Here is a 25,980-nt window from a genome sequence, read left to right on the forward strand (position 1 = left end):
AGCCCTTGAGGACTGGTTGTTGCTCACCCGAGTTAAATGATAAACAAACATAACCTCTTCTGCTAGTGACTGAAGTGTAACCCTGATAAGGTACTCGGTACCACTACTTTAACAAGCTTAAATTACACTTTAAAGATCTGTCAACAAAAAACATTCTCCTTTCAATCTTTGAAGGATAAATATATACTTTTCCACTGTGCTTCTCTCCTGTATTTAAGCAAAGTATCACTACCTTTTAAAAAGCACTTCAACCCCTGCCTGAGCCCACCTTTCCTCCCGGACCCCCGAAGGTTTCATTACTGGAGCTCACCCCTCGGTTCTCCTGGTTTCTGCGTGCACCCGGGGGCTGGGGTAAGCCGATTAAACGTGCTCTCCGAGGAGGGTGCCAAACTTGTTAGGAGCTTAACATCCTGGCAACTGGGAGAAGGTGACGGAGACAAAAAGATGGGTGGGCCCCAAATACGCCCAGTGCCGCCATCCCTCCGATTTGCTGCAGGACCCCGGAGTCCGAGAGGCCTAAACCAGGGGCGGCCAACTCCAGTCCTTAAGGGCCACCAACAGGTCAGGTTTAAAGGATATCTCTGCTTCAGCACAGGGGGCTCGATCGGTGGCTCAGTCTTTGAGCCCCCTGTGCTGTGCTGAAGCTGGGATATCCCTATTTGTAGCTCAGTCTTTGACTGAGCCCCTGTGCTGAAGCAGGGATATCCTTAAAACCTGACCTGTTGGTGGTCCTTGAGGACTGGAGTTGGCTACCCCTACACTACATAAGACCCTCTATTAATGAATCCCGTCATGGATAAAAAGGAGACGGGAATATGTTGGAGAAATCCCTTGCAGCAGTTAATAGGGTAAGATGAAGACCTGCTGCTGCTTATGAGATGTAAGAGCGCGGGAAGTCCTGGTACCCAATGTCTGCTTACTCGGCCTATAGATTGTCAGCTCCTTGGGGCAGGGCATCTTCCAACACATTGCAGGCCTATCCTACCTCTTCTAACACATTGCAGGCCTATCCCACCTCTTCTAACACATTGCAGGCCTATCCTACCTCTTCTAACACATTGCAGGCCTATCCTACCTCTTCTAACACATTGCAGGCCTATCCTACCTCTTCCAACACATTGCAGGCCTATCCTACCTTTTCCAACACATTGCAGGCCTATCCTACCTCACCTAACACATTGCAGGCCTCTACTACCTCTTCCAACATAATTGCAGGCCTATCCTACCTCTTCTAACACATTGCAGGCCTATCCTACATCTTCTAACACACTGCAGGCCTATCCTACCTCTTCTAACACGTTGTTAATCCTGCCTATAAATGTTACTTATGCCCACAATCATATAACTGACTGTCCATGAAATGTCTGTAAACTGAATATGTAACCTTTGTTCATTTAATGCAGCCCTTTTGTTTTATTATTATTATTATAACTCTGACTTATCTTGTCCGTTTCTTATGTAACAAAAATAACTGTATTTAATTGCAGTTGTAAAATTGACTAAAGCATTGCGCTGCCCCCTTAAGTGGAGGCGTGTATTTACCTATGATGATGATGATCTTGGATTGGCGACTATTTACCGTGTACATCTCTTGCCCCAAATGACCTGAAACGTGTACATCTCTTGCCCCAAATGACCTGAAACGGCCAGTCCATTTATAAGGCCCTCTCACTAAGCATAGTTTAATGATCTCAGCATGCGCTTCAGTGGAGCCTCAGTTTCAAGCCTTTGTAAAGGATTGTGGGTAAGCGGAGAGGGTTACCTTCACCACAGGGTGACTGCCGGTGGCAGCTTTCACAGCTCCGCGGCTGCCCTCCGTCTCATAGTGCGCCCGGTGATGCGTCTTTGGCTGCAGGTCAACTTTCAGCTCGCACTGCCCGTAATGGCTGGGCAGCGGCCAGTCCAGGGGCGGCAGAGACGATGTCCTGAGGGGAGAGAGAGGCCAATGAGTGGGACCCCAGCGAGCGTCCAATCGAAGGCCCAAATACACACCCCCCCCTCCTCCTCCCCCAATCTGTGATCCTGTCCTGAAAGCCTCTCCAACATGAGAGGCAGAGGAAAAGCAGATTATGGAGGCCGCCATCTTAAATGTGACGTGCCGAAACTAGAACATTGTGGATCACATTTCATTATTAAAGATGTTGAACGTGATTTTTGTTTCTCCTATTAAACGCCGCCAGGACCAGCCGGAGAGCAGGGGGGGGGGGGCGGGACGGGGGGAGGGGGGGCAGAGTGAGTGGATTTGTACAGCACAGTTATGGTAGTGAGCTGCACACATCTCTATCCTGACACTCACACCACTATTCACCAGCTCCTCTGGTTGAACTCTGCCCGTGTGACCATGGAACAGTATACCGCGTTGCAGTTATAAATAGCGACTGCTTCCCTGACAGATTAAGAGAAACATTTTGTATTCAGACTTCCAATTAAATGTTCAATCAAAGGCGCAGTAACACAAGGCAATTTATACTGGAGGGGTAGAGCAGAGCAAGCACTTACCCAAATGTTTTTCCAATGTAAGCCCAAAAGCTCAACTCTGAACAGTGCAATGACAATTGCCAACCACAGACCCAACAATCGCCGCTTTAATGAGGAGGTTGTTTGCAGCAGAGGATGGTACTGTACGGCTTGGACACCCCCGTTCCTTAGCACAGAGGCCTGCGAGCCTGTGCCAGGGAGCATGCCATTATTAGTAATGCGCGGGGCAGTCAGTGCGGCAGGACCACTCCAAATATATATTTTAAAAAAAAAGTCAGGAGAATTTTTATATGTCACAACGCACGCACGCACGCACGCACGCACGCACGCACGCACGCACGCACACCTCCCAGTGCCCCTGAGGGGTCTGCGAGGGTAGCACAACACTGCATATAGTCCCGGATATAGTACATATAGCACAGGATACACGTTTGAACCAGGTTAGTAGGCTCCGCTGTCTGGCGCATTTTCGGCATTTCTGGTGTAAGCGTAGGACAGGTTCTCCAGACAGAGAAAGATTTAGCACAGGGGCGGGGCAACTTCAGTCCTCAAGGGCCACCAACAGGGCAGGTTCTCAGGATATCCCTCCTTTAGCACAGGTGCGGTCTTTGACCGAGTCACCTGTGTTGAAGCAGGGATATCCTGAAAACCTGCCCTGTTGGTGGCCCTTGCGGAATGGAGTTGGCCACCCCTGGTTTCGAGTGATTTTAAACGTGGTCTCTATAAATAGCCTCTGTGATTTGCTCAGATGTACATCCGCACTGATTCAATGCGCGTTTGAAATCCCAGCGCAGCTCACACAGCCTCTCCCCCCTCCCCCCCAGAATATACGTTTGAAGGTGAAACGACCATTAGTTTTCCCTTTTCAGATGTAAAATAAAGTCTCAGCAGTTTTGGGCTGCGGGGAGATATTGTTGTGAAAACACTTTTTGCAGAAACTCTTACGATTTAAAAACAAATAAACCTGCTCCGTATTTGTACCCGGATCCGAGCGGCATTCTTCAGTCTGACCCCCAAACAGAGTCTAACCCGCGGAATTGTGCTTCAAACCCACAACCCTCCTTTACCCACCGAGTGCCCGGGGACGCAGGGCGTTCTGGTACCTGGAATCTTTCTCCCCCCCCCCTCTGAAGTGAAGTTACTGGGAGGGTTAAAGGGGGGTTAAAAAGGTTCGTCCAGCAGGAAGTCACAACCGATGCTGTTGCAGCTTCTAAACGGCCTGAGATTTGGCAACCATTTTGTTTCTCCTGAAGAGATATCTAAACTTGGTAAGTATCTCAGGAAGCGGGGTGCCCCTAGGGCTGAAAATATCACAGTTCAGATCCTGAAGACCCCCACTGGTTCTCATCCAGTAAAACGTTAAGGGGTGAGGGGGGGGGGGGAGGCGGAGGAATTGTGGCCTTAGGACCTACATTTTCAAAACATCTTCAATTAGGAAACCAATATATGGCTGGTCAAAACTGATCAACAATAAGTAAAACACTCTAATTTCCTCAGTCTTGTCCCTACCAATGGAATTACTTGTACAAAGCAACATATCCCCTCCCGCCCCCCCAAATAGAACAACTCAGACAATACCAGAACATTCCCGATTAAAGAGACACCTTAATTCTTCATTTAGATATTGGAATGTCTGTGCCACTAGAATGTCTGCATGAACACCCGTAGAACCACTAACCCCCACACCCTTTACTGCAACCTTCCTGCACAAGGGGAAGTTACATTTGCTTTGTGAATAAAAAGTAATCTGTCGAATTAATGACACCAGAGATAAGAAACCCCTTGAAGCGCGGCCCAAATAAACGAGGTGCGGGTTCCACCGCAATTAATTGAGAGAATTAATATTTGCTCAAGGCCCTTATTCTTCTATGGAGAGCAGATAGCGGCCTGGGAACTTGCGTATAAGGGCTGGCATCATATCCACCCCATTATCACCACCTAGTTCATGCAAGTGCCAAGGACTTCAATGGGTGTGAATGTATCACCCACAAGAGAGAGAAAAACAATGCATTTAACCCAGTCAGGACAACACACAAAAACATTAGGTCCCCCTGGGCAAGTCACCATCGCCTGGTGCCCGAGACACCAACATTAGATTGCAAGCTCTGCGGGGTAGCTATTTTCTGTGCGTGTACATTCTGCTGCACACGGCTCTGTCCAGGAATAGATTACTTCTGCGTACACTTTCAGACGACTGAGGAAAGGGACACGCTGTAGATGCAAGAGCAATGTAATGATCAAATCTCTCTTTTCCCCCCATTGTACCGGGCGGCGGAATATGTCGGTGCTTTGCAACGGAACAATAATAATGAGAGAAGGAAGATGGTGACAGTCTGAGTGGTTGGCGACTGCAATGAAACCGTGAAACTGAAACGTGTCACGGTTCTATAAGAGGAGGAAGCTGCTGAAGGTTCTTCATATGTACATCACATTGCTAAAAGGGGTCGAGCAGGAAAGTGAGAAAACAAAAATTCCTTTGGCTTTAGCAAAGTTTACAAGTCGGCGTGAGGACCGTTCACGCCAACATCTGCAAGCCGGAGCGAAGATCAATCCCTACTGGGATTAAAAGCGGAGTGCACGGTGTCTCATTAAACATCTGTTAATCGTTTAAGGTTAGTTAACGAGTGATGCCAAAAAGAAACCACTGAAAAGCACAACACATAAAAATACCGTATTAACGGCTTCTGTTTGGGGCTAATTAGAGGTTTAGAGGTTTAGCCAAAATGCATTTAGCAGGAATCTCACAGTTGTGGTGATCACGGGATGTGTTTTTAAAGCAGCTCGTCAAACGAACAGGAGCCATACAAATAGTTTTTAGATTCATAGTTCTCCAATATATGAGTTTTGCAGAGAAATACCCAGTGAAATATACGACCATGATAACAAAAGGTAAAGAGAATGCGCTATGAGCAAGAAAAGGGACCAGAAAATAGAAAGAAAGAGCTGAGGGTTGCAGGCCTGGGGTTTTAATCCTTTCGCCTCCAGTAGAACTGATCCTATCAAGAAAACCCAGGCGCAATCTCACTATTTTTAGTACTAATGAATTTCAAGTTGGCAGAGCCTTACTCACCGAAATATAGGCGTGTGTCCAGGCTTTGGTTTGTTCCAGGTAAAGTGCGAGGGAACGGACAGAAACTGATCGGCAGACGAGTCTTTCTTCAGCGGGTGCTGCGAGCCAGGGCTGTCCTCTGCTGGCGTCTCCAGCGATGGGGACATGTTCCCCGGCTCCTCACCACAGAGATCTATTTTCCCTGATAACGTGGCGCTCTGGTCCTCCGAGGTCTTCCTTGTTTTGAGGGGGATGTCCGTTTCCTGGCAGCACTGGAAGGGAGGGAGGCTGGGTCCGGCGGCGTGGAGGGATGTGCTAAGCCACGTGTCTTCGGTGATGCTGCCCCTTGGAGAGTGGCCGGGGGATGGTGTTGGGGAATGGTGGGGAGAGGCCGAGCCTGGGTAGCAGATGTCAGCACTGGAGTGTCGTCTCTTGCCGCAGGGGGAGGTTGGCCTGGAAGAAGGCCTGGAAGTCGGCCGTGGGTTAAGCCAGTTCTCGTCAGTGATGCTAGTTCTGGGAGAGTGGCTGGGTGACAGAGAAGCCCCGTAGCCAAACTGCTGCCACGTCTCGTCCCCTGGGCATCCTCTGGGAGAGCCGCTGGGAGATGCCAATGGTGAGCCCAGCGTGAACCGCGCTGCAGCCTCGTTCAGCTCAGACTCCACATCGTCGTAGATGTGAGAATTGGACTCGCAGGAAGAGGCGTCCGAGAACCAGCTCCTGGAGGAGATGCTGCTCCCAGGGCTAGGACTTAAGGAGGTCTCCCTGTAGGACGGCTCCAGGGGAAGGTAGAGGTGGTCTCGTGAGGTCCTCTCCATGTAATCATTCTCTGAGCCGTTGGTGAGCAGCTCCTCTGTGGTTTCGATGTCTTGGTGGCAGTTGGGAGAGATGGATGTGATTTGGATGCTGGGACATTCGAAGGGCTTGGGACCCCCCACGGGGCTGTATTTGGGCATCTCGCAGGCGCCATCGTAGGTTTTGTAGCCGTGGAAGCGGGGCGGGTTGGAGCGGGCCGAGCAGTAGGGCTGAAGTCCATGTCGGGGGATGCAGACGGGCTGGTTCACGGCAGACGGAGGCTGGTCTACATTGAAGATGTAAAAAGATGCACAGTCATCGGGTTCAAGATCTGAAAGCAGAGAGGAGAGAGTCGGACTAAGCTCGGGAATCATGTCACAAAGTATACCCTATACTCGTACAGTACATGGCTGACCCGTTGGTGGCTCTTGGACTTGAGTTGGCCACCCATGATCTATACACACACACTTTTTTGGAGCAGTAATATAGAGTGTTACGTCCTCTTATTGTATGTTACTTTTCAGAGCCGCATTAATGAATTTGATTGCTGTCCAGCTCTACAAAACTTTATAGGATACCAAGCTTAAAAAGAAGATAGTGGGACTTGCCAAGGTGTGCTGATAAGACTCTCCCACTTCAAAGGTTAGCAAAGTATCCACAAGGTTATGTTCATCCCAAAAGTTAATAAATAACCGATTCAATAAGGCGTCCTTATCACACCGGTCATAAAAAATAAATAAATAATGGAAGCAGACATTATACCAGACGTTGCGCAACGTGAAACATATTAACCCCTTCCCGGACATTCCGCTTCTGGGCGCTCTGGTGAGGAAGGTGTTAACTCGCAGAGACAAACTGGGTTGAAAATGCCATACAAGGATAAAAGTTGATGTGAGTGCAGTCCCAGCGTGGCAACGCAAAGCTAGGAAATTAATTTGCTCCTGGCATCGGAGATCACTGCACGAGATCTCATAACTCAAGACTCAATTAATAAAAGAGCATCTTCATTTCTATTCTTTACGATGATTCATTTCATACCTTTCCCCGAGGAGCACTCAGGTTCTGGCAGAAAGGATGCAGTTTCTTATCGGACGCGGACAGAGCTAATCCGATGGCACCAAGCACAGGTTATATCAGGGGCGGGCAACGCCAGTCTTCAGGACCACCCCACCCCCCTCCAAAAAAACAGGTCAAGTTTTAAGTAAATCCCTGCTTCAGCACAGGTGATGCAGTCAAAGACTGAATCGCGGATTGATGCTAAAGCAGGGATATCTTGAAAACCTGACCTGTTGGTGGCTGGTGGAGGACAGGAGTTGCCCATCCCTGGTATAGAGATCCACTTTGCAATATCTACTGGAGTAGCTGTAAAGTGAATGCACTAAAATACACCGTTCCTTCCTCACTTTATCGCAGGTGTGGGTGTCCGGAGTACCCGTCCCATAGAATGCACGCTGCCCTCAACTGCCTCACACAGATTAGCTAAAGATTGCTGCTGCAGCGATTTGAAAGTTGCAGTGATTGGGGTCCAGTTATAAATGATTTGTCAAACTCACAATCGAGGCCTTATGTCAAAGGCCATGAAAAGAATGTATTTCACGTCAATATTTCACCGAGCTAGAAAACCAGGGGATAATTTTACAGCCAAGTGTGTGGTCAGAACAAGAGAGATACAAGCAATTTATAACTTGTCACGATGTTGGACGTAGCCCTTGGGCTTCTGTTCTATACAGGAGATCACAATCCTAGTTGCGCTCCTTTTGACCCAAGTATATGTGGTGGGTTCTGAGCTTACAGGGGCTGTGTGTGGGGGGGGTGGTGGGAGGGAAATCCCTTTAAAAAAGAGAAACATTACACATCTCTCTACATTTCAAACTCCTACATTGGCTGAGGACACACACACACACACACACACACACACACACACACACACACACACACACACACACGCTTTCCATCCCAGGAGTCAGACTAAAGGCACAGTCAAGCCTATTCCAGCTTCTCCTCTGCATATTTTTGCACAGTCTCACGGTACCGTTTGACGAGAAACAAATCAGCCCATTTGAAGACCCCCAGCTTACCGAGGTATCTCAGAGCTGCGATAACGTAAGCGTTTTACTAACGAGAGCAGCAACTCTGCTGCGGGTTTGTTGTCGTTTTATTGGTCAGCTATGAACTGGTTTATCCAATTACAATAGCTCATCTCTAAGATCCCGTGTGCTGTGCCCGGACACCCCAACTAACTTGGGGCCCAATCCTATATAGGCCGAAGCCGACGTTCTTGGACAAAAATCCTCAAACTCCAATGGGGATTTGTGAATGAAGCCAGCCCGAATGGCTGCTTCGTGTGTGTATATAATAGCAGTGCTCCCCTAGCATGCCTTTCGCCGAACTTCCAAGAGAGACATCATTTATGTGAAATTAACCCCTTTGGCATTGAAAGCATTATGAATGCTCCCTGCTTATCCAGTTTTACCTCCATAGCTCTCAGGATCCTGCCCTTTATGCCAAGTCAGCAAACAATTAATGGAAGTTTATCCGCTCTGGGGAGTAATAAAGCAACTCTAATAATCATAGCGGCCATTCTCTCTCAGAAAGATCTGAACGTAAATGTATTCTGGGTTTCGGACAGGTCAGTAACACATCATACCTACCCACTTTGCTTCACTGGTTCTGTCAACCAAGAATAAAAAAAGAAATGAAATGTTAACTCCTCACATGCCCACAACACGTTCCAAGAGATTGCGAGGGGGTCAATGACCCATTGTTCTTGTCATTTTGTATTGTTAAATGGAGGAGATGTAAGCATTGGATAGTGTCATGGGAATGAAGGAAGCTGGAGTAATATGAAACCGGTATGCTGCACAGTAATGGGCAGAGTACAACAATAGTATTCCTTTCTCAATATTGACCAGCACTGGAAGCAGTTAGTGCAGAAGCAGAGCTACAAAAACCACTTACAGAACTTTATTTCATAGCAGGGCTCAGAAAAACATATCGGAGCACATCAGAAATAGAAGAGCTGAGAGCCAGTAAAGTCTGTGTTGACAGCAGAATAAACATACATAATTAAAAAAAAAATAGAACCAAGACACTCTCTCTAAGAAAGAAAAGAATTTAGCAAACTTAGATTAGGTGCAGGTAGGATGATCCGTGTCCAGCAAGCACGGAAGATATAATATAGATATAAGAACATATTAAATGAATGCACCACAGTGAGTACAAGAATCACCAGCTAGAGATCTTTGTACTGGCTCTGACACATTAAATATTTTCTACTTTCTCTAGTCTGGAGTGCTCACACACACTTTGTTTACGCAGATCAGTGTTAAACTTTAATATATTGCACCCTGGGCCTCAAGACACAAACAATGGACTTTAATACTTTGGGCCAGACACTGACTATAAGAAAAATAAATCACCATCTACCTCCACTATTAAACTGTAAACGCTTCCGCGTAATTATACAACCTCCTGCAAATAAACACACACACACACACACACACACACACACACGGAGAGAAGTAGGGATAGAAGCTTCCTATAATGGAAAGTCTGGGACGGTTTCGTTACGAGATGGATGTGATGTATAATTACGCACAGTACACTCATGCCTGGCCCTATGGACATGCATATCTCTCTCTATATAAGGATGCATGGCGTATGTGCCTACTTGACAGTGTGGAACAGAGGCTGCCTTCCTACGAGTCCCAGGGCTGGAAGTGGCTATCCCAAGGAATTACACCAACTTACTATTATATTATCATGTGGTTCAACATTGTAATTTACGCCAGGATGCCTGCAATATGCACTATGGCACGCCGATCCTGTGCTTATTATTGCTGCTGACCCGAATGGCAGCTAATGCAGGGTCACTGTGCTATTCTGCGCATCAGCGCATCCCCCCCAGAGATAAAAACAATGATCCATCCTTTTCCTTAGCTCATAGTGTGCATACGCGGTGTTATACTGCTACTGTATGTGTATCTCTGCCAAGGGCAATAACAGGAGCAGGGACTACAGCAGGGTTCTCAGCCCCAGTTATCAAGACCCTTTCAGGATATCCCAGCTACAGCACAGGTGGCTTAATCAGTCCCTGCTTCAGCACGGATGGGTCAATCACTGATTGAGCCACCTGTGCAGAAGCTTGGGATTCCTTAAACACTGCCCAGTTGGGGAGGGTCTTGAAATGGAGTTGGGAACCCCTGGAGTAAAGTACTCAGTATTATTACAAAGGGCAGCAGGTTTATTATTAGGGGGGGGAGTGGGGTCGGAGGCAAATATGCAGCAATAACAGGAGTGTCCCTGCTGCTGTCTGCGCTGACAGGCAGTCCTAAAACAGCCATTCTTCCCACAATCCCAAATTCAGGCCAATATGGCAAGGAAGTCCCAGGTCGGAGTCATTGCAACACACGGGGGGTACAGAGGGGGGGGGGGGCGGGGGGGAGAGAAGGTCTCTGTGTGAGTGCGTGATGCAATATTCTGGCGGTAAGACTGTTTCAGAAGAGCTGAAGAAAACAGGAAGTGCTCCATTTAAATCCGACATGCAAACTAGGCGCATCACCGCAGCAGTCTGGGCTCCTAATCCCCCCCCCCCCCCCACGTTATTAAAGCAGAGGCGCTTCGGAGTGCAATATTTAACCTTTTTGATGCCAAAGGACGCAATTCTCCACAAGGGTGAAAGGCACCAAGCAAAATATACTGAACATGCAATAAGTTGCGCTTACTGCCCCATGTGACACCTTCTCTTCATTTTACAGGTTCACATCTTCATCTGTTTACCTTCAGCCTGACACACACACACACACACACACACACACACACACACACACACACACACTTTTATTAGGGTATGAGACCTTGTGGGAGAAATCAAACTGTGGGTTCAGTTCCCAAATTGCAGTATTCAGGACCGAGCCCGAAAACAAACTGCGGGTCACATTTGGTTTCTCCACATTCTCCTTTTACACCCGACCTTCGCGCTTATCTAGGAAATCCTCCAGTGATGTTCTACTTGGTGAATGAATGTTCTTAAAAAACAGCCGCCATTTCTATTTTCAAAAAGGTCGCTGTGCAGCGTCTCCCTGGTCACTGCGACTTTAAAAACGTAAAGCCCAGCGCGAGCGAGCCTCTCACAAAGCAGAAGGTTGTGTTATATACACGGTTATATTCATTGTTGTGCTCCTGTAGTAACACTTTCAGGTCTAACATTGCATAGAATTTGGTGAAGGCCCTTTTGTCAGTCAGACGATAATGAAACAAACTAAATAGATCTACTTTTATTTGGAAGTACAAAAATGTTAGCGTGTATGAAGAGCTTTACATTAAATAAAGAAGAGCCAGACTGGGCTCTCACTGTATAACGCACTGTTGCAAGTTTAGCCTTTAATGCATTCCTAAATGACCCTAAAGAGTAACAGTCCCACTGCTTTACCCGTAATCTAAAGGAATCACCGTAACAAACATCCATGTGCGTTCTACATTCTCTGCGCGAAGAAAGAAAGCTTCATTCCCCATTCTGAGCCTTGCGGCTGCCAGATGTGTGAGTAATGAAGGAGTGGCCAGATGTGCATGCAGGGAGGCCTTCTAACATCCTGATGCACAGCTGTGCAGCACACACAGCAAAGCTTGTGCTGAAAGGAGACAGCTGAAGGGCTTTTCTAAGGGGGATTATGTCCCTGTGATGTGTGTGTGCTTAAATGAGTTATTATTATTATGATGATGTCATGTGGGTGCTTAATACTGCCCTCATTTGTGTAAAATAAAGGGAGAGTACGGCAGCGTGATTAATCCCCTACAGATTACTCATCCGTGGTGAGGGTGTAGGCTACGGCCCAAAATCACGTGCACAGCGTTTATAGCAGTACTGCATGTCTGGGACTGTACCTCACCTGTCATACAGAGAAACAAAACCTACTCATACCCAGGACCGTACAAACCCATCTAAGTAATGAACATAAAAGCAGATACATCAAGCTCAGGCAGGGGGGCATCGAACCCAGAATCGGCGCTAACCGCCATCGCGGGGACAATCTGGACCGGCCGCGATGCCCCGCACTGGAGCAAGAATAGCCATCTAGAATATAAATATGAGAGCCCTGCAATTATTATACATGCAGCGTGGTGCGCCGTGACCAAGCGCCTTAATATGGATACCATGTAAATCCTTCATATATGAGCCATATACTTCAAGCATGTAGGGAGCAACGTGGATAAATAATGACAACTGTGAAATAAAGGTCACGGCTGTCCCTTTCCTACCAGCAATCTTCCCGGCCACCTTTTATTGGGCAAGAAATGATCAGAGGTTTCTCAGCTCCACGTATAGCTGCCAATTGTACAACCCCCTTCCCCCCCCTCCCTCTCCGGAGACCACCCTGCTCACAGACCAACGGAGCTTCGGGGGAGCGCATAGTTACATTGCACCACAAGTCATTCTGTATAACAGGGACATTTCATCCCAAAATATATCCATCATCACCCATCACTAGGATCTTGTGCGCCTTTCCCCCGTGTCTCTCCCTTGTTCCGTACCTTATTTTTCAAGTCGTGTCCGACACCCTTAAAAAAAAAGCAGCCGTCTGTGCTGATCTTCATTTTATTGTTTTAATTATTTCTGGAGATAGAAAACGTTTTGAAGTATTAAGTGTCCGGGAGGTTAAAATGGAGCTCTCACCAGAGCCCGCTCGCAAGGTTACCATGGGAACCTCAGGCACCAGAGCGTAAGAGAATCAGGATTTTTTTTTTTTAACCAAACTGCCTCCCCAGAAAAGGAGCAGGGCACGCTCATGGGGCAGGACACAAATATTATAGGAGCCCATGCCCGAGAGGGGGGGGGGGATGGGCCATGTCCAGGAGTGTTTTTCATGTGAGGGAGCTTTAAAAGGCTTGTTTATTTGTTTGAAACATACGAGAAGTGCACAGACGGCCCTTCAGCATGCAAGTAACTGAACTAAGCTGCAAGTAAAACAAGTGGTGGAAGAATAAAATTAAGTTAAAGGCAAGAAACAAAAAACCTAAAAACACAAAAAGAACCCGATTGTGAAAGAGGCGAATAAAACTTGTCACTTCCTTTGCAACGTATGGTTACACTAAAAAGTAAAAAATAGCCTCTAGGGAGGGGTGAGCAAACTTTTTATGCCGAGCCCCCCTTTTCATCCATAAAATTTCTCGGGTCACCCCCCCTGCCTGATGTAATCAATCACATGTAAAACAAACAAAAAAAAACAACCTTTATTAAACGGTATACAATGTAAATACAAATATGTCTAAATACTTCTTTCAACCGCTCGCAAAATTTTAAGCTGCGTCCACGCTGCCGCTGAGAGCGGTGACATCACCAACTCTCCAAGCATGAGCACACGGTGTCCTGCATAATTTTGCAAGCACGAGCGGGGGGGCATGGATCGGGGCTATTTTTGTGTGTGTTTGTGTGGCTGGCTTGTGGTGTGCGTGTGTGTATTGACTGCTGCTGAGCGCGCTTCAAAGTCAATTTTGTTTGTCTCCCGAAGCGCCAAGCTTTGGAAACCGTACACCCCACCAGTTTGCGCACCGCTGCATTTAATCAAAACACACATACACGGCACACAAACACAATAATATCACAACACACACTAATATCACAACACACACTCACCATCCACACACTCACAGCCAACACAGACACAATCACAACACACCCAACACAGACAGACAACACACAATCAATCACAACCACAAACACACACACACTCAGTCACAAAACACACACACAATCAAAACCAACACAGGCACAACACACACACCACACACAATCATAAGTCACAGACTTTCACCTGGGGGAGGAAGTACTACTGTAAGCCTGCTCCTCCTGTCCCCCATGCTGCTGAAAACTGGGACGGGTAACACAGGAGGAGGAGGGGATGTCTGTGTGCAGGGAAGGAAAGCCACGGGATTTGTTTTGGAGCGACGTCGCATCGCCAGGCACTATAAGCGCAGCCTAAATATCTCTGGAAGTTGAAATGAATGCAGTTCAGCTCCGAGGACACCGATCTTCCCACCTAATGTAAAAAATAAAACGTACCTTTCATCGAAGCAAAATATTGATTTATCTGTAAAGAAACAGACGGGCATCTCCTTTTTAAACATATCAAAAAACATAAATATTCTTATAAAACTAAAATCAGCAGTTACATATGTTTGACCCTCTGCTGCCGGCACGGTCAGGCACACGGGTTAAGGTGGGACAGGGCAGAGAACGAGATCAAAGAAATAAACCCAACTAACCACCATTTTTGATACAAACCAGGGGGTCCCTCAGAGATGAACCGCACTATTTTAAGCTCGAGATACTAACTGGCGAAGTGATCAGGGTTACTTACGGCTTTTTAAAACGGGGTTTTTAAATGGCTATCCAATAGGAAGTCACAAAATCAATGATGTTGCAGCTTCCTATTGGCCTGGGATGTGCCAGCCATTTTGTTTCCCCATGAGGAAAGATGTAAAACTTTACTTCTTGGCTCCGGGGGAACCCCAGTCCCCATCAAAAACAATTAAATAAACAGCAAAGTAAAAAAGAAAGAAATGGGGGTGGAAGGTGAAATAAAATAATGAGTAGGAGAAACTGCTCCTTTTGGGAGACAAAATACCAGAAGCAAAAAAAGGAGAGATAAAGCCAGATACAGGCACTCTGGTAGTTATAACCTAAAGGCATAAAGCCAGATACAGGCACTCTGGTAGTTATAACCTAAAGGCATAAAGCCAGATACAGGCACTCTGGTAGCTATAATCGAAAGTGGTAAAGATGTGTAAGAGACGGTACCAGGCACAAGCAAACCAAAGGGCACCCGAAACTTGTGTTGTACTATAACTCTTTTTGTATCACCTTTTCCCTTGCGTACATCAAGCACTCATTTAAAAACACGCTCCACTTAAATCTGTGAAATGTAGCCGTCAAACCCCCGTTTCAGCGCGGTATAGGATCGTTAAAGTTGCCAGATGTGCGGGACAGGTTCTAATTTGCACCTAAATTTGATGGCAAATAAAAATACCACGTTATGAGCACATTCCCACGTCTCAAGACAGGTCTGCAACCCTGCCTTTCCCCCATAATCTCTCAGCATGCACTGCAGCCAGGGATTCTGGGTAATGACATGCGATCATGTCGATCAAACGATGACACGGCACAGCGAGAGAAACTGGTGCAACCGTCCTCTTCCCCCCCCCCCCCCCCCACCTCTCCCTCGTGCAATGTCAATCCAGAGTTCTTCAAACACAGGAAACTTTATACAGCAGCGTGTCATACAGAACACCGTGTGGGTTTATGTTCTTTGTAAGTGCTTAGCTTGTGATGACCTCACTCTCAAGGTTAATGGGTCATCGCCTCAGGTGTGAAAACAAAAAGCACAATAGTCCTGGCTCTTGCCTATTACACATCAGTGTTGTTCTCGAAAACACGCCATCACACATTTGATTGTAGTTGCCACCTCTTACACCAGAGGGGCAGCCGACGCCAGTCCTCAAGAGCCACCAACAGGCCAGGTATTAGGGATATCCCCGCTTCAGCACAGGTGGCTCAAGAAGGTGCTGAAGCAGGGATATCCTGAAAACCTGACCTGCTGGTGGCTCGAGGACTTAAGTAGGCGGAATGGAACATTTGGCCTTGGCTGTTTCACCGCGATCAAAAAACGGCCGCCAGTGCTCGCCACAGACGGACGCTCTGCCGCAGCTGATCCACCACTGGAATCAGCGCCACTTCAAGGCAAGTTTTATTACCGTTTAGGGTAGGGGGTTAATTTAAGGGGTTTTAAGACTTGGGGTAGGCGGTTAATTGAAGGGCGTTAGCGGTTATAGTAGGGGTTTTTAGGGTTAGGGTTTATGGTAAGGGGGGGGTTTAGGGATTACGGTAGAGGGGCTTACCTTCGCGGTGAAGTGGTGGCGGCGGTAGCAGCAGGTTCCGGTGGCAGGGTGAGTCACGGCGAAACCGCCGCGACCAAATATCCTAAACCGTGGAGTTGGCCACCCCTGGTCTAGACTGTCATTCTGACTGAGCCACCTGTGCTGAAGCAGGGATAGCCTGAAAACCTGACCTGTTGGAGGCCCTTGAAGACTGGAGTTGGCCCGTCCCCTGTCTTACACTAACACAAATCCATGTATTTCCCCTGTTTTAATTACATTAGTACCATTACATGACCCTTTCTCCGGTTTGAAGCATGCCCTAAAAATCGGAGATTCCACTCCAGAGACGGCTGCATCAATGTCCTTGGTGTATTAATGCAAAATTGTTTGGGATACAAAAAGGCACAATATAATGGTTATTATTTTTAATGCCGTCGGTTTCTATCTGGCGTTTCTGAGTTGTTATCAAAATGTTAAGCACAATTGCAGCCCTGGTGATACATTGCAGGGGCTACAGAGTTGTAAATAAAAGATAAACGCATAACAGGACAGCGCCCTTCCCTCGAGTTACTGCCCGTACATCTCACTCACAGCCTAACCAGCCTACTTTCATTCGGGCTTATTATCTCTTGGGGTAAGAACAAGTTAGTCCTACATCGTGAGGACAAACAAAGAGAAGCCTGAAATCTTTTAGGGTCCAAAGTATCTCAGTAAAGAGGGTGGCAAGCCTGGATATGCCCCATTTTATTGATTGCAGTCGTTAGTTACTTTTTATCTGATCACATTTTCAGGGAAATCATATTCTCGGAGACATTTAAAAATGGCGACCATTGTGGATCTGCTAGAAGCTGCTTTTTAACTCATCCCTGATCACCTTCTTTCATCCATTAGGCGAGATCCCCCAATGAAAGCGACACACACTGCACATTGTGTGATGTGTGTATGTCATGTGAAAAGCTCTCCTAACCCAACCTCATATTATTGAATGAATCTTGGCAATTGTTCTCAACACAGGGACGGGGCGGGCGAGGGGACGGGGGTGAGAGCATGTGACGTGCCAGCGTGCCGCTGGCTTCCGTTTTAGTGTTTCATATGTAGGGCAAGAGAAATGCCATAAACCCCATGTGATCGAACAGTGATGTCAAACTGAATATCTCTGTGCTCTCCCCGCCAGGTCGACATAATTACTAACTATTGAAGTGATCCCATCTAAAGAACAATTTTCTGCTCAGAAAAAGCAGTGTACAACTTTGTACAACAGAATCTCCCTCCTAATAGAGGTAAATGAGAATTTTAATCCTATTAGAGGTATATTAGTATTTATCTGGTAGTGTTAGGACCTGCGAACTGCGTCTGCCTTGTCGTGGCTCACAGGCTTACAACGCTTTGGCCAAAGGGTTAAACTAAATGACCCTTTTTCAAGAGAATATATATAAGTATTTTACTGTGTATTTTTATCATATTGGATGTAGCATTGGGCTTCTCTGTCACTTGTTGCCTACAATTGAATAAAGTAAGAAGAAGACACTTCCCAGAATTTATGGAAGTGCCCAAATAATTAATAATGCTGACCAATGATGGCTGTTCTTAGTTCCGTCTAAGCCAGGGGGGGCTCCACCCCAATCCTCAAGTCCTGCCGAACAGGTCAGGTTTTCAGGATATCCCTGCTTCAGCACAGGTTGCGCAATCAGTCCCTGCTTCAGCACAGGTGTCTCAATCAGAGGCTTAATCTGACTGCATCACCTGTGCTGAAGCAGGGATATCCTGAGAGCCTAACCTGTTGGGGGGGGGGAAATAAGAGGATTGAGGACTGGAGCACCCATAGCCTAAGCCCCTGCAATCGCCAATGGAAACCCCCTAATGCACACCACTAAAATTATTATGTGGCGTTTGTTCCTGCTCCCCTTAATCCCTCTTGTTGACCCCTTTGGTGTAAGAGAGAAGCCCGGATATTTCTATGGTAGGTGACATACCGCTGGCAGCGGCGGTTCATGTCTCATTAAACCTCCCCCGCATACCGTACAATGGACGATCACTGCAGCGTCTGAATGTTCTCTCGCCTTCACCGCAATACCGGGATTCCCAGCGCACTGGGGCAGCGATTCGCATCTATGCCGGTTGATCCAATCCCTGCCCAGGACCGGCATGCGCCCATATATCAACTTGCATAGTGCTGACAATGTATGCAGTGCTGTACATACAATGAAGAGCCCAATAGGTGGCTCAATCAGTGGCCCAGTCAAAGACTGCACCTGTGCTGAAGCAGGGATATCCTGCAAACCTGACCTGTTGGTGGCCCTTGAGGACTGGAGTTTCCCCACCCCTGGCTTATATGGTGATGGTAAAGCGACGCCCAATTTCCCAAGTATAGCCGACACACCGATTTGAACCGCATCAAAAGGCAGCGACATTACCACAGAGCGACTGCTTCAGTCATATAATAACAACCCTCTTCATAACTCAAAAGGGTGTGAAAACCTGGAGGCAATGACCCATTAGATTTATATCACAGCTGTAAGGAAATTTAAGGAGGTCTAATGAAAGCTCTAAGCAAATTCCTCTGAAAAGGCCACAGCAGTTGCTGTAGGTCAGGGGGGGGCAGCTCGGAGGAGAAGACGGCGGCACTGCAGTGGTACAAGGATCAACGTTTCGGTCCTACGGTGGATCTTTGCCAAAGAGCAAAACGTTGGCCCTTGTACTTCTGCATTACTAAACCATGTGTTTGCCAAGACCACTGGAGTGCCGTCTTCTTTCTTTCTAGGACCTAAAGTCAGTGTCGTCCGAGGCTGACCGACATTCATTTCACGATAATAAAAGTGGCACCATCGACCTATTGTCTTTACCATCATATCGGTCTACTGCCCAACTTTAGGTCCATGTGACAGTGTGCGAGGAAGAGATGGGATTCTTCTTAACGGACGCACTCTGGCCAGCCTCTGTCACCCATACAGCAATAATCCCACCGCCCATTAAACTAAAATACGGTCATCTAACACGCTTATTTTGATTGTAATTAAGATTGAGTGATGTTTCAGGGAGAAATACGGAGGAATCTCACCGTGCAGACTCAGAATCCTGCATGGTCACAAACTACAATGCAAAGCCAGGATGTTTATACCCAGATTGCCCAGGAGAAATAGAGGTAGCTGCAATCATTGAGTACAAAGATGTTACATAGAGCTGCAGTGCATTTCGTCTTGCTGTTTTAACACTTGAGGCATCAAAATCTGCAGCCCCCCCTTCAAAAAGTTTTACTTGAAAAACACACAACCATTACAAAAGCCAGATTTATTTAAAAGGTCTCTTTTGAAAAAATAAATAAATATATAGTTGGCCCCCTCTTTCTCCCCCCCCCCCCCTTGTGCAGTCAAAGACTGAGCCACCTGTGCTGAAGCAGGGATATCCTGCAAACCTGACCTGTTGGTGGCCCTGGGAGGACCGGAGTTTCCCTGATCTATAGAAGGTTTTGCACATAAACAAAAAAAACAAAAATAACACAAGAAGTGTGTGCCCCTCTCACATCGATCACAATTGAACGAAGGCTTCTGAACCACAGCATAGAGAGCAGAGACAATGGCAGGCGTTGCTTAGGCTGCAATTAGTAACCATGGATAGAAGGGAGAGCTCTGGGCACAGTTAGTGCCCTGCGGGAACGCACGGCCCACGTGAGCGTAGCACCTGTGTGATTATGTTGTTGATCAGGTAGCCTTAAGAGGATTTATTCTCTGGACAGGAGGAGACTTTATAATTGCCACAGATATACAGTATAAAGAAAATTATATACACGGTGCGTAATAATCCTCCTCTTTAAATGAATGGTGGTTTAACCCCTTTGCTGGCGTAGGGCTTGCAACGCAGTGTGTGTATGTGTATGTGTATGTGTATGTGTATGTGTATGTGTATGTGTATGTGTATGTGTATATATATATATATATATATATATATATATATATATATATATATATATATATATATATATATATATATATATATATATATATATATATATATATACACATACACACACACACACACACACACACACACACACACACACACACACACACACACACACACACACACACACACACACACACACACACACACACACACACACACTGCTGTGCAGGCTCAACAGCAAGGAGTATAAGGGAGTGTTTGGATGGATGGTATTGAAGCCAGTGCACACAGAGGCAGAGGAGTGACCAGTGCGGCCAGAGGCAGAGGAGTGACCAGTGCGGCCAGAGGCAGAGGAGTGACCAGTGCGCCCAGAGGCAGAGGAGTGACCAGTGCGCCCAGAGGCAGAGGAGTGACCAGTGCACCCAGAGGCAGAGGAGTGACCAGTGCGCCCAGAGGCAGAGGAGTGACCAGTGCGCCCAGAGGCAGAGGAGTGATCAGTGCGCCCAGAGGAGTGATCAGTGCGCCCAGAGGCAGAGGAGTGACCAGTGCGCCCAGAGGCAGAGGAGTGACCAGTGCGCCCAGAGGCAGAGGAGTGACCAGTGCGCCCAGAGGCAGAGGAGTGACCAGTGCGCCCAGAGGCAGAGGAGTGACCAGTGCGCACAGAAGCAGAGGAGTGACCAGTGCGCACAGAGGCAGAGGAGTGACCAGTGCGCACAGACAGTGACCAGTGCACAGAGGTATAGGAGTGACCAGTGCATTTAATACGCATTCTTCTCACAGACTACAAAGTAATCCCCAATTCAGGAACGCCAGCAGCTTGCATGGGGGTGACAGGGAAATACACTGCTGGGACACCCCCACCTGACTAACGTAACCAGTAACACACGAGGAGCTTTGGGCACCTTTTCGTGAGAGGCCGGCTGCTGAGGGGAGGTGGGGGCTGGAATTTATTACAAAGCAAAACTACTGCTATATGCTTTACTTGGTTGAGACTTCAAAAAGCGGCCACCCTCAACTATCATTTCTACACAAAGCACATTTTGGGAGAAAGGGGTTTTTATTTTATTTAAACCTGTGATGCAGGGAAGGCCAACTCCAGTCCTCAAGAGCCACCAACAGGTCAGGTTGTCAGAATATCCTTGCTTCAGCACAGCTGGCTCAATCAGTCCCTGCTTCAGCACAGGTGGCACCACCTGTACTGAAGCCAGGATATCCTGAGAACCTGACCTGTTGGTGACCCTTGAGGACTGGAGTCCTACCCCAGCTCTGATGTGTCTTGACAAATGAGACCGTCAGCTGATGGCTTACTTTCCAAGCACCACTTTGCTGAAACAGAGCCTAACGGAGTCTAAAAGTCAGCTTAGCACGGGGATAAAGAAGGCGCTTGTGAAGTCTGCCTGCGCGTAGAGCGGGCAGAGAAGCAGGGAAAGGGAACACTAACCCCCACACGGCCTCTGCTCAAGCGTTAATACCTTGGCTTGTAAATTGCTGAGCTGTTCTCAGCATCCCATGCTCGCTGGGTTTATTTTTATCGAGTGTTTGCAGCCCTGCAAATTATACGCTGATTGGGCTGAAGAAATGATCCCTTCAAGGCAGAGACAGTCACACAGAAACATGGTAATAAATGGCACACATAGACCTCGTTTCGTTTGCTCAGAGCCTGGTCCCTTTTTTTGTTGCAAACCTCCAGAGCAGTTTTGATTTCTGGCTCCGACATTTCCTAACGGGATAAGATGAATTCCCGAAGCTCTGATGTGACTATCCCACGTAATAATTCTTAATAGTACTATTTAATGAACTCACCGCTGAACACAGAAATACTTTGGGCGAGTTCGTGCTCTCAAGAGCCTACACCAAGGTTTATGCCTGAGGCAGAAGAAGATAAAGTGACTTGTCTTGTTGGTCAAATGAACGGAGGCTGGAATCTAGCAGCTTGGTGGGTGGGTTATTAACCCAAACCTTACTGGCAAGGCATCCTTTGTTTAGAGCCTAATACAAGGGATTATGGGTAACTTTGCCCAATAGTGCATGAGGGTAACCCAGCTTCTGAGTGCCTATACCCCTGACACCAACATTGTCATCTCTATGGATATAGATTTCTATGCCCTGAAAAAACACACAGACACACAGACACACAGACACACAGACACACAGACACACAGACACACAGACACACAGACACACAGACACACAGACACACAGACACACAGACACACAGACACACAGACACACAGACACACAGACACACAGTCTTTGTTTGATATTTGTTTCAATCCCCAACCCCCAAATCTTTCGGTCTATTCCAAGCACTTTGGGGGATACATTCTCTTTATTGTGTTGCATCACAGCATATCTATATTACATTCAATACTGCACTCAAGACTGAACACAACTTAAATATATTCCAGGCATAATGGCTCTGTGTTCTCTCTCCACAAAACATGTCCCATGGAACCACCGGGTTCCCTCCAACTACAGGACACCATCCCTTGCTCTAGGAAATGCAAAGAGTGTGCTGGCTCCTTATGGAGACGTATGTTTGCGCATCGATTAGAAATCAACAAAGTAACTTAACCGCTTCTCTGCCAGCTGGGCCGGCTATGTATGCAAAGCTTTGCAGGGCCCCGGGGGCACTGGCGGGTTGTACACCGCAGACTAGAGTCTGTCTTCAGTATAACCCAGGTTAAAGCTCTTCTGTAAAATAACGTAAAAAATATGCTCGGTATAATAAAGGAATAAATGGCTAAGATCAAATATTATTAAAGGATTGAAAGCAAGTTAAGGAAGTCAGCACAGTGAATGGCCCTTATCTGCAATCATTTTCTTCATGTATTAAGGGATCAGAGTTACGTAGATTGAACAAAAGAAATGCATGTTTTCCAGATTCTTACAATGAAGCCTGCGTCTTTCCTCAAAGTACCTAGTCTAATGACATGTTCAATTCCTTCATGGATTTTGCAATGACTGCTTTGTGAATGCAAATTCCATCGTTTCATTACAATGTAGAAACATTAACTTGTGGGTCAGGTCTCCTTACATATTGCGGAGCGCATATATATATATATATACCTAGAGAAGTTATAAGAGCCCGTTTATACATAACCTGATAAACAAAAGACTGCTGTATGCTTTCTGCATATATTTGAGGTACAACATATTCCATGTTAGTCTCCTTTAATATACTAAAACCCACCCAGTTCGTCAGTGCGTAGCCATCTGAAAGCCCCTCAATTGTTTTACAGCAATATTTCTCAGGGATCAAAATCTGCAGAAGGATTTTGCAGTGATGTCAAAGCAAAAGGAAGATTAAAAAATAAATAAAAAATATATACATATCTAGACAAGATGGCAGCACACAGCAGGTAGAGTGCCTCATGGAAGGTAATCGTCGTGCCAGGTAACAGAAATCAGGAATAGTCCGTTTAGATCTATAATACCGGCACAAAAATAGCAAATACAGGTCCCCAGGGGACAGAAACGTTGCCCAATGTGTGCATTTTACACCTAATAAATTACCCTGTATTTGCTATTGTTGTGCTGTGCTGGTATTATAGATCACCTGTGATCCAAACCGATATATAGATCTAGATATATATTACATTTAAGCTCTTCACTGTCAAGTGGACCTGCAGCACACAGCACGCAGCACACTCCTGGGCTCCCAAATTATTTTGCCGCTTGATAACAATAACTTGAAGGGGGGGAAAGAAAGACTAATAATCGCAAGGCTGCAGATGCAATCAGCCAGGTCTGAAATTCCACACAGACGTGACAAAACTTGAGGCCCAAATGCCTGTCCCACGCATGTAGAGACATGTGCTCCTGGATTCTGCACATACCCGTGGCCTGACTCACATACATGGTGGTGTGTCACTAAACAGTACAATGTATGTGGGGGTCGCATGAAGAGGACCGCAGAGGGGGGTGGGGAGGAGGAAAGGGCACAGATTGTGAAATATTGCAGTGTCACACACACACACACACACACACACACACTTCGCTAACAAAAACGACACAGAGTAGAGAAGAAACAAAACGAAGGGGAAAAAAAGGGGGGGGGGCCGCGGTGGTCTAAAATACATGTATATAACTGAAAAATGGATTCCAGTTATTAACAGTGACCAGCCGCTGCCTCAATTTCAAACAAAAAGCAAACATTTTTAACCCCTTCGCTACCGGAGGCAAAAAAAAGTGAAGCGCACCGAATGCTTAGCAAGCACCCCCCCCCCCCCTACACAGACTGAAGTTTCAGCGAGGAGAGATTCGTGGCATTTCAGAAAATCCCACTTTCGAAAATTGCTTCTGGCCATCTGGAGGGCACCCACGTACTTCTTAATCCCACAGCGGTCAGAGGGGCAAGCAACACTTTGCTTCGATACCGTGCTATAAAGTGAATGCAATTTAACTCTATGGGACCTTTTCTATAATCAGCGACGTGGACAATCCAGCCTTTTCCAGACAAAATTCGCCACGGACATCAATGGGTAATTTTGTCTGAAAACGACCTGATCGGCTGTTTCACTGGACATAGAATAAGCCCCAAGAAGTGCCCACTTACATGCAATATTATGGTCTCTTATTATCATTGTTTATTTGTAAAGCGCCAAGATATGTGGGGGGTACAGAGAGATGTAACTTACAGCAACAGAGCTACACACCGAATAAGGACAAACGTGGGCAAACGGATACAGAAGGTAATGAGGGCCCTGATCCCGGGAGCTTACACTCTAGAGGGAATGAGAGAATGTGAACACACAAGGTAAAGTGGCTGCTCGTTGTGGGACAGTGTGTCTCAGGATGGAGTCGGGTCCAGCCGCAGTGCTCATTCCAAGAAGCCATTGCAGTTGTGGATGTTAGATAGCGTCCCAATGGGGTTGGAGGGGGGAGTTGGATGTTAGGAGCCATGCCAGATTGTCTCTCTTTAAAAAAAAAAAAAAGGTATGTTTTCAGGGAGTTTTAATATCTGAAAGCTGGGGGAGAGTGAGGGTGCGTGGTAGGGAATTCCAGGGAGAGGGGGCAGCGCGGGAGAAGTCTTGTAGGTGGGAGTGAGAAGAGGTAATGAAGGTGCAGAGGAGAGGTGATGTCGTGGGCAAAACGTGGGCGGTGTTTATGGATATGTTTGGGGGTGAGGGCTGAGATGTAAAGGGGGGTGGGGGTAAGCAAGACCTTTGTAAGTCATTACTAGAGTCTTAAGTCTGATTCTAGGTTATATGGAAAGCCAGTGTAGGGATATGAGTAGTGGAGCGTCAGAAGTGGAGCAGTGAGTGAGATAGATGAGTCTAGCAGCAGCATGTTGAATGGATTGGAGTTGGGACAGGCGGGCAAGGGGAATATAGGCGCTCCCTATATATAATGTGAATCTAAATGACTCAAATACTCTCAGCGATAAGTAACATACTGGCCCAAATAGGTGTTGCTGGTCGACCAAAGGAGGATCTTCCCTTGATCTTCAATTGACACGTGGTAACAAGAAATCGTGGAGCGCAAAAAAGAAGAAATTAGAACAATCAAGAGGAATGTCAACTAGGTGAAGGTTGCAGAAGTCAAGGTCCCAAAGTTTATCAAAGCAAACATGAGCGTTCACCCAATTCTTAGTGGGTTAATGGAATTCAACCAAGGCTTTATAACTCACTCGATTGGGTTACGGCACGTACAAAGTACAGCAAAGATATCATTAATAATAATAATTATATTCTTATCATAATTTGTTTTTTTTTTTGTTTTTTAAACATGCCTCCACTTAAGGGGGCCTCGCCATACTTTACAGGTAAACAAATTAAAATTATATTAATATATTAATTTTAATTAAAATTAATATATTAAATTGTTTTGTTAGACAGGGAAAGGCCGAAGTAAGAGGCAAGTCTTAGGCCACGGACAGGGTCAAA

The 25,980-nt window shown here is 46.6% G+C and overlaps 1 protein-coding gene across 8 annotated transcripts in view; it reads right to left on the reverse strand.

The window, feature by feature from the left end:
- The window catches only part of NFATC3 (nuclear factor of activated T cells 3), a 74,590-nt gene that overhangs the window by 36,198 nt on the left and 12,412 nt on the right, over positions 1-25,980 (reverse strand). For 7 of the 8 annotated variants that reach the window (XR_012789154.1, XM_075576949.1, XM_075576946.1 and 4 more), the window contains 2 exons: positions 5,549-6,650; positions 1,763-1,925 (listed from right to left, as the gene is read on the reverse strand). Coding sequence is in view for 7 of the 8 variants with exons in the window: in XM_075576949.1 (XP_075433064.1) it covers positions 1,763-1,925; positions 5,549-6,650 (1,265 nt within the window). In the remaining variant the exon portion in view is untranslated. Of the gene's footprint in view, positions 1-1,762; positions 1,926-5,548; positions 6,651-14,378; positions 14,407-25,980 lie in introns of all 8 variants that reach the window. The other variant, XM_075576947.1, reaches the window with a different exon arrangement.

The sequence above is a fragment of the Ascaphus truei genome, chromosome 19, assembly GCF_040206685.1.
Source record: "Ascaphus truei isolate aAscTru1 chromosome 19, aAscTru1.hap1, whole genome shotgun sequence".
Lineage (NCBI taxonomy): Eukaryota > Metazoa > Chordata > Amphibia > Anura > Ascaphidae > Ascaphus > Ascaphus truei.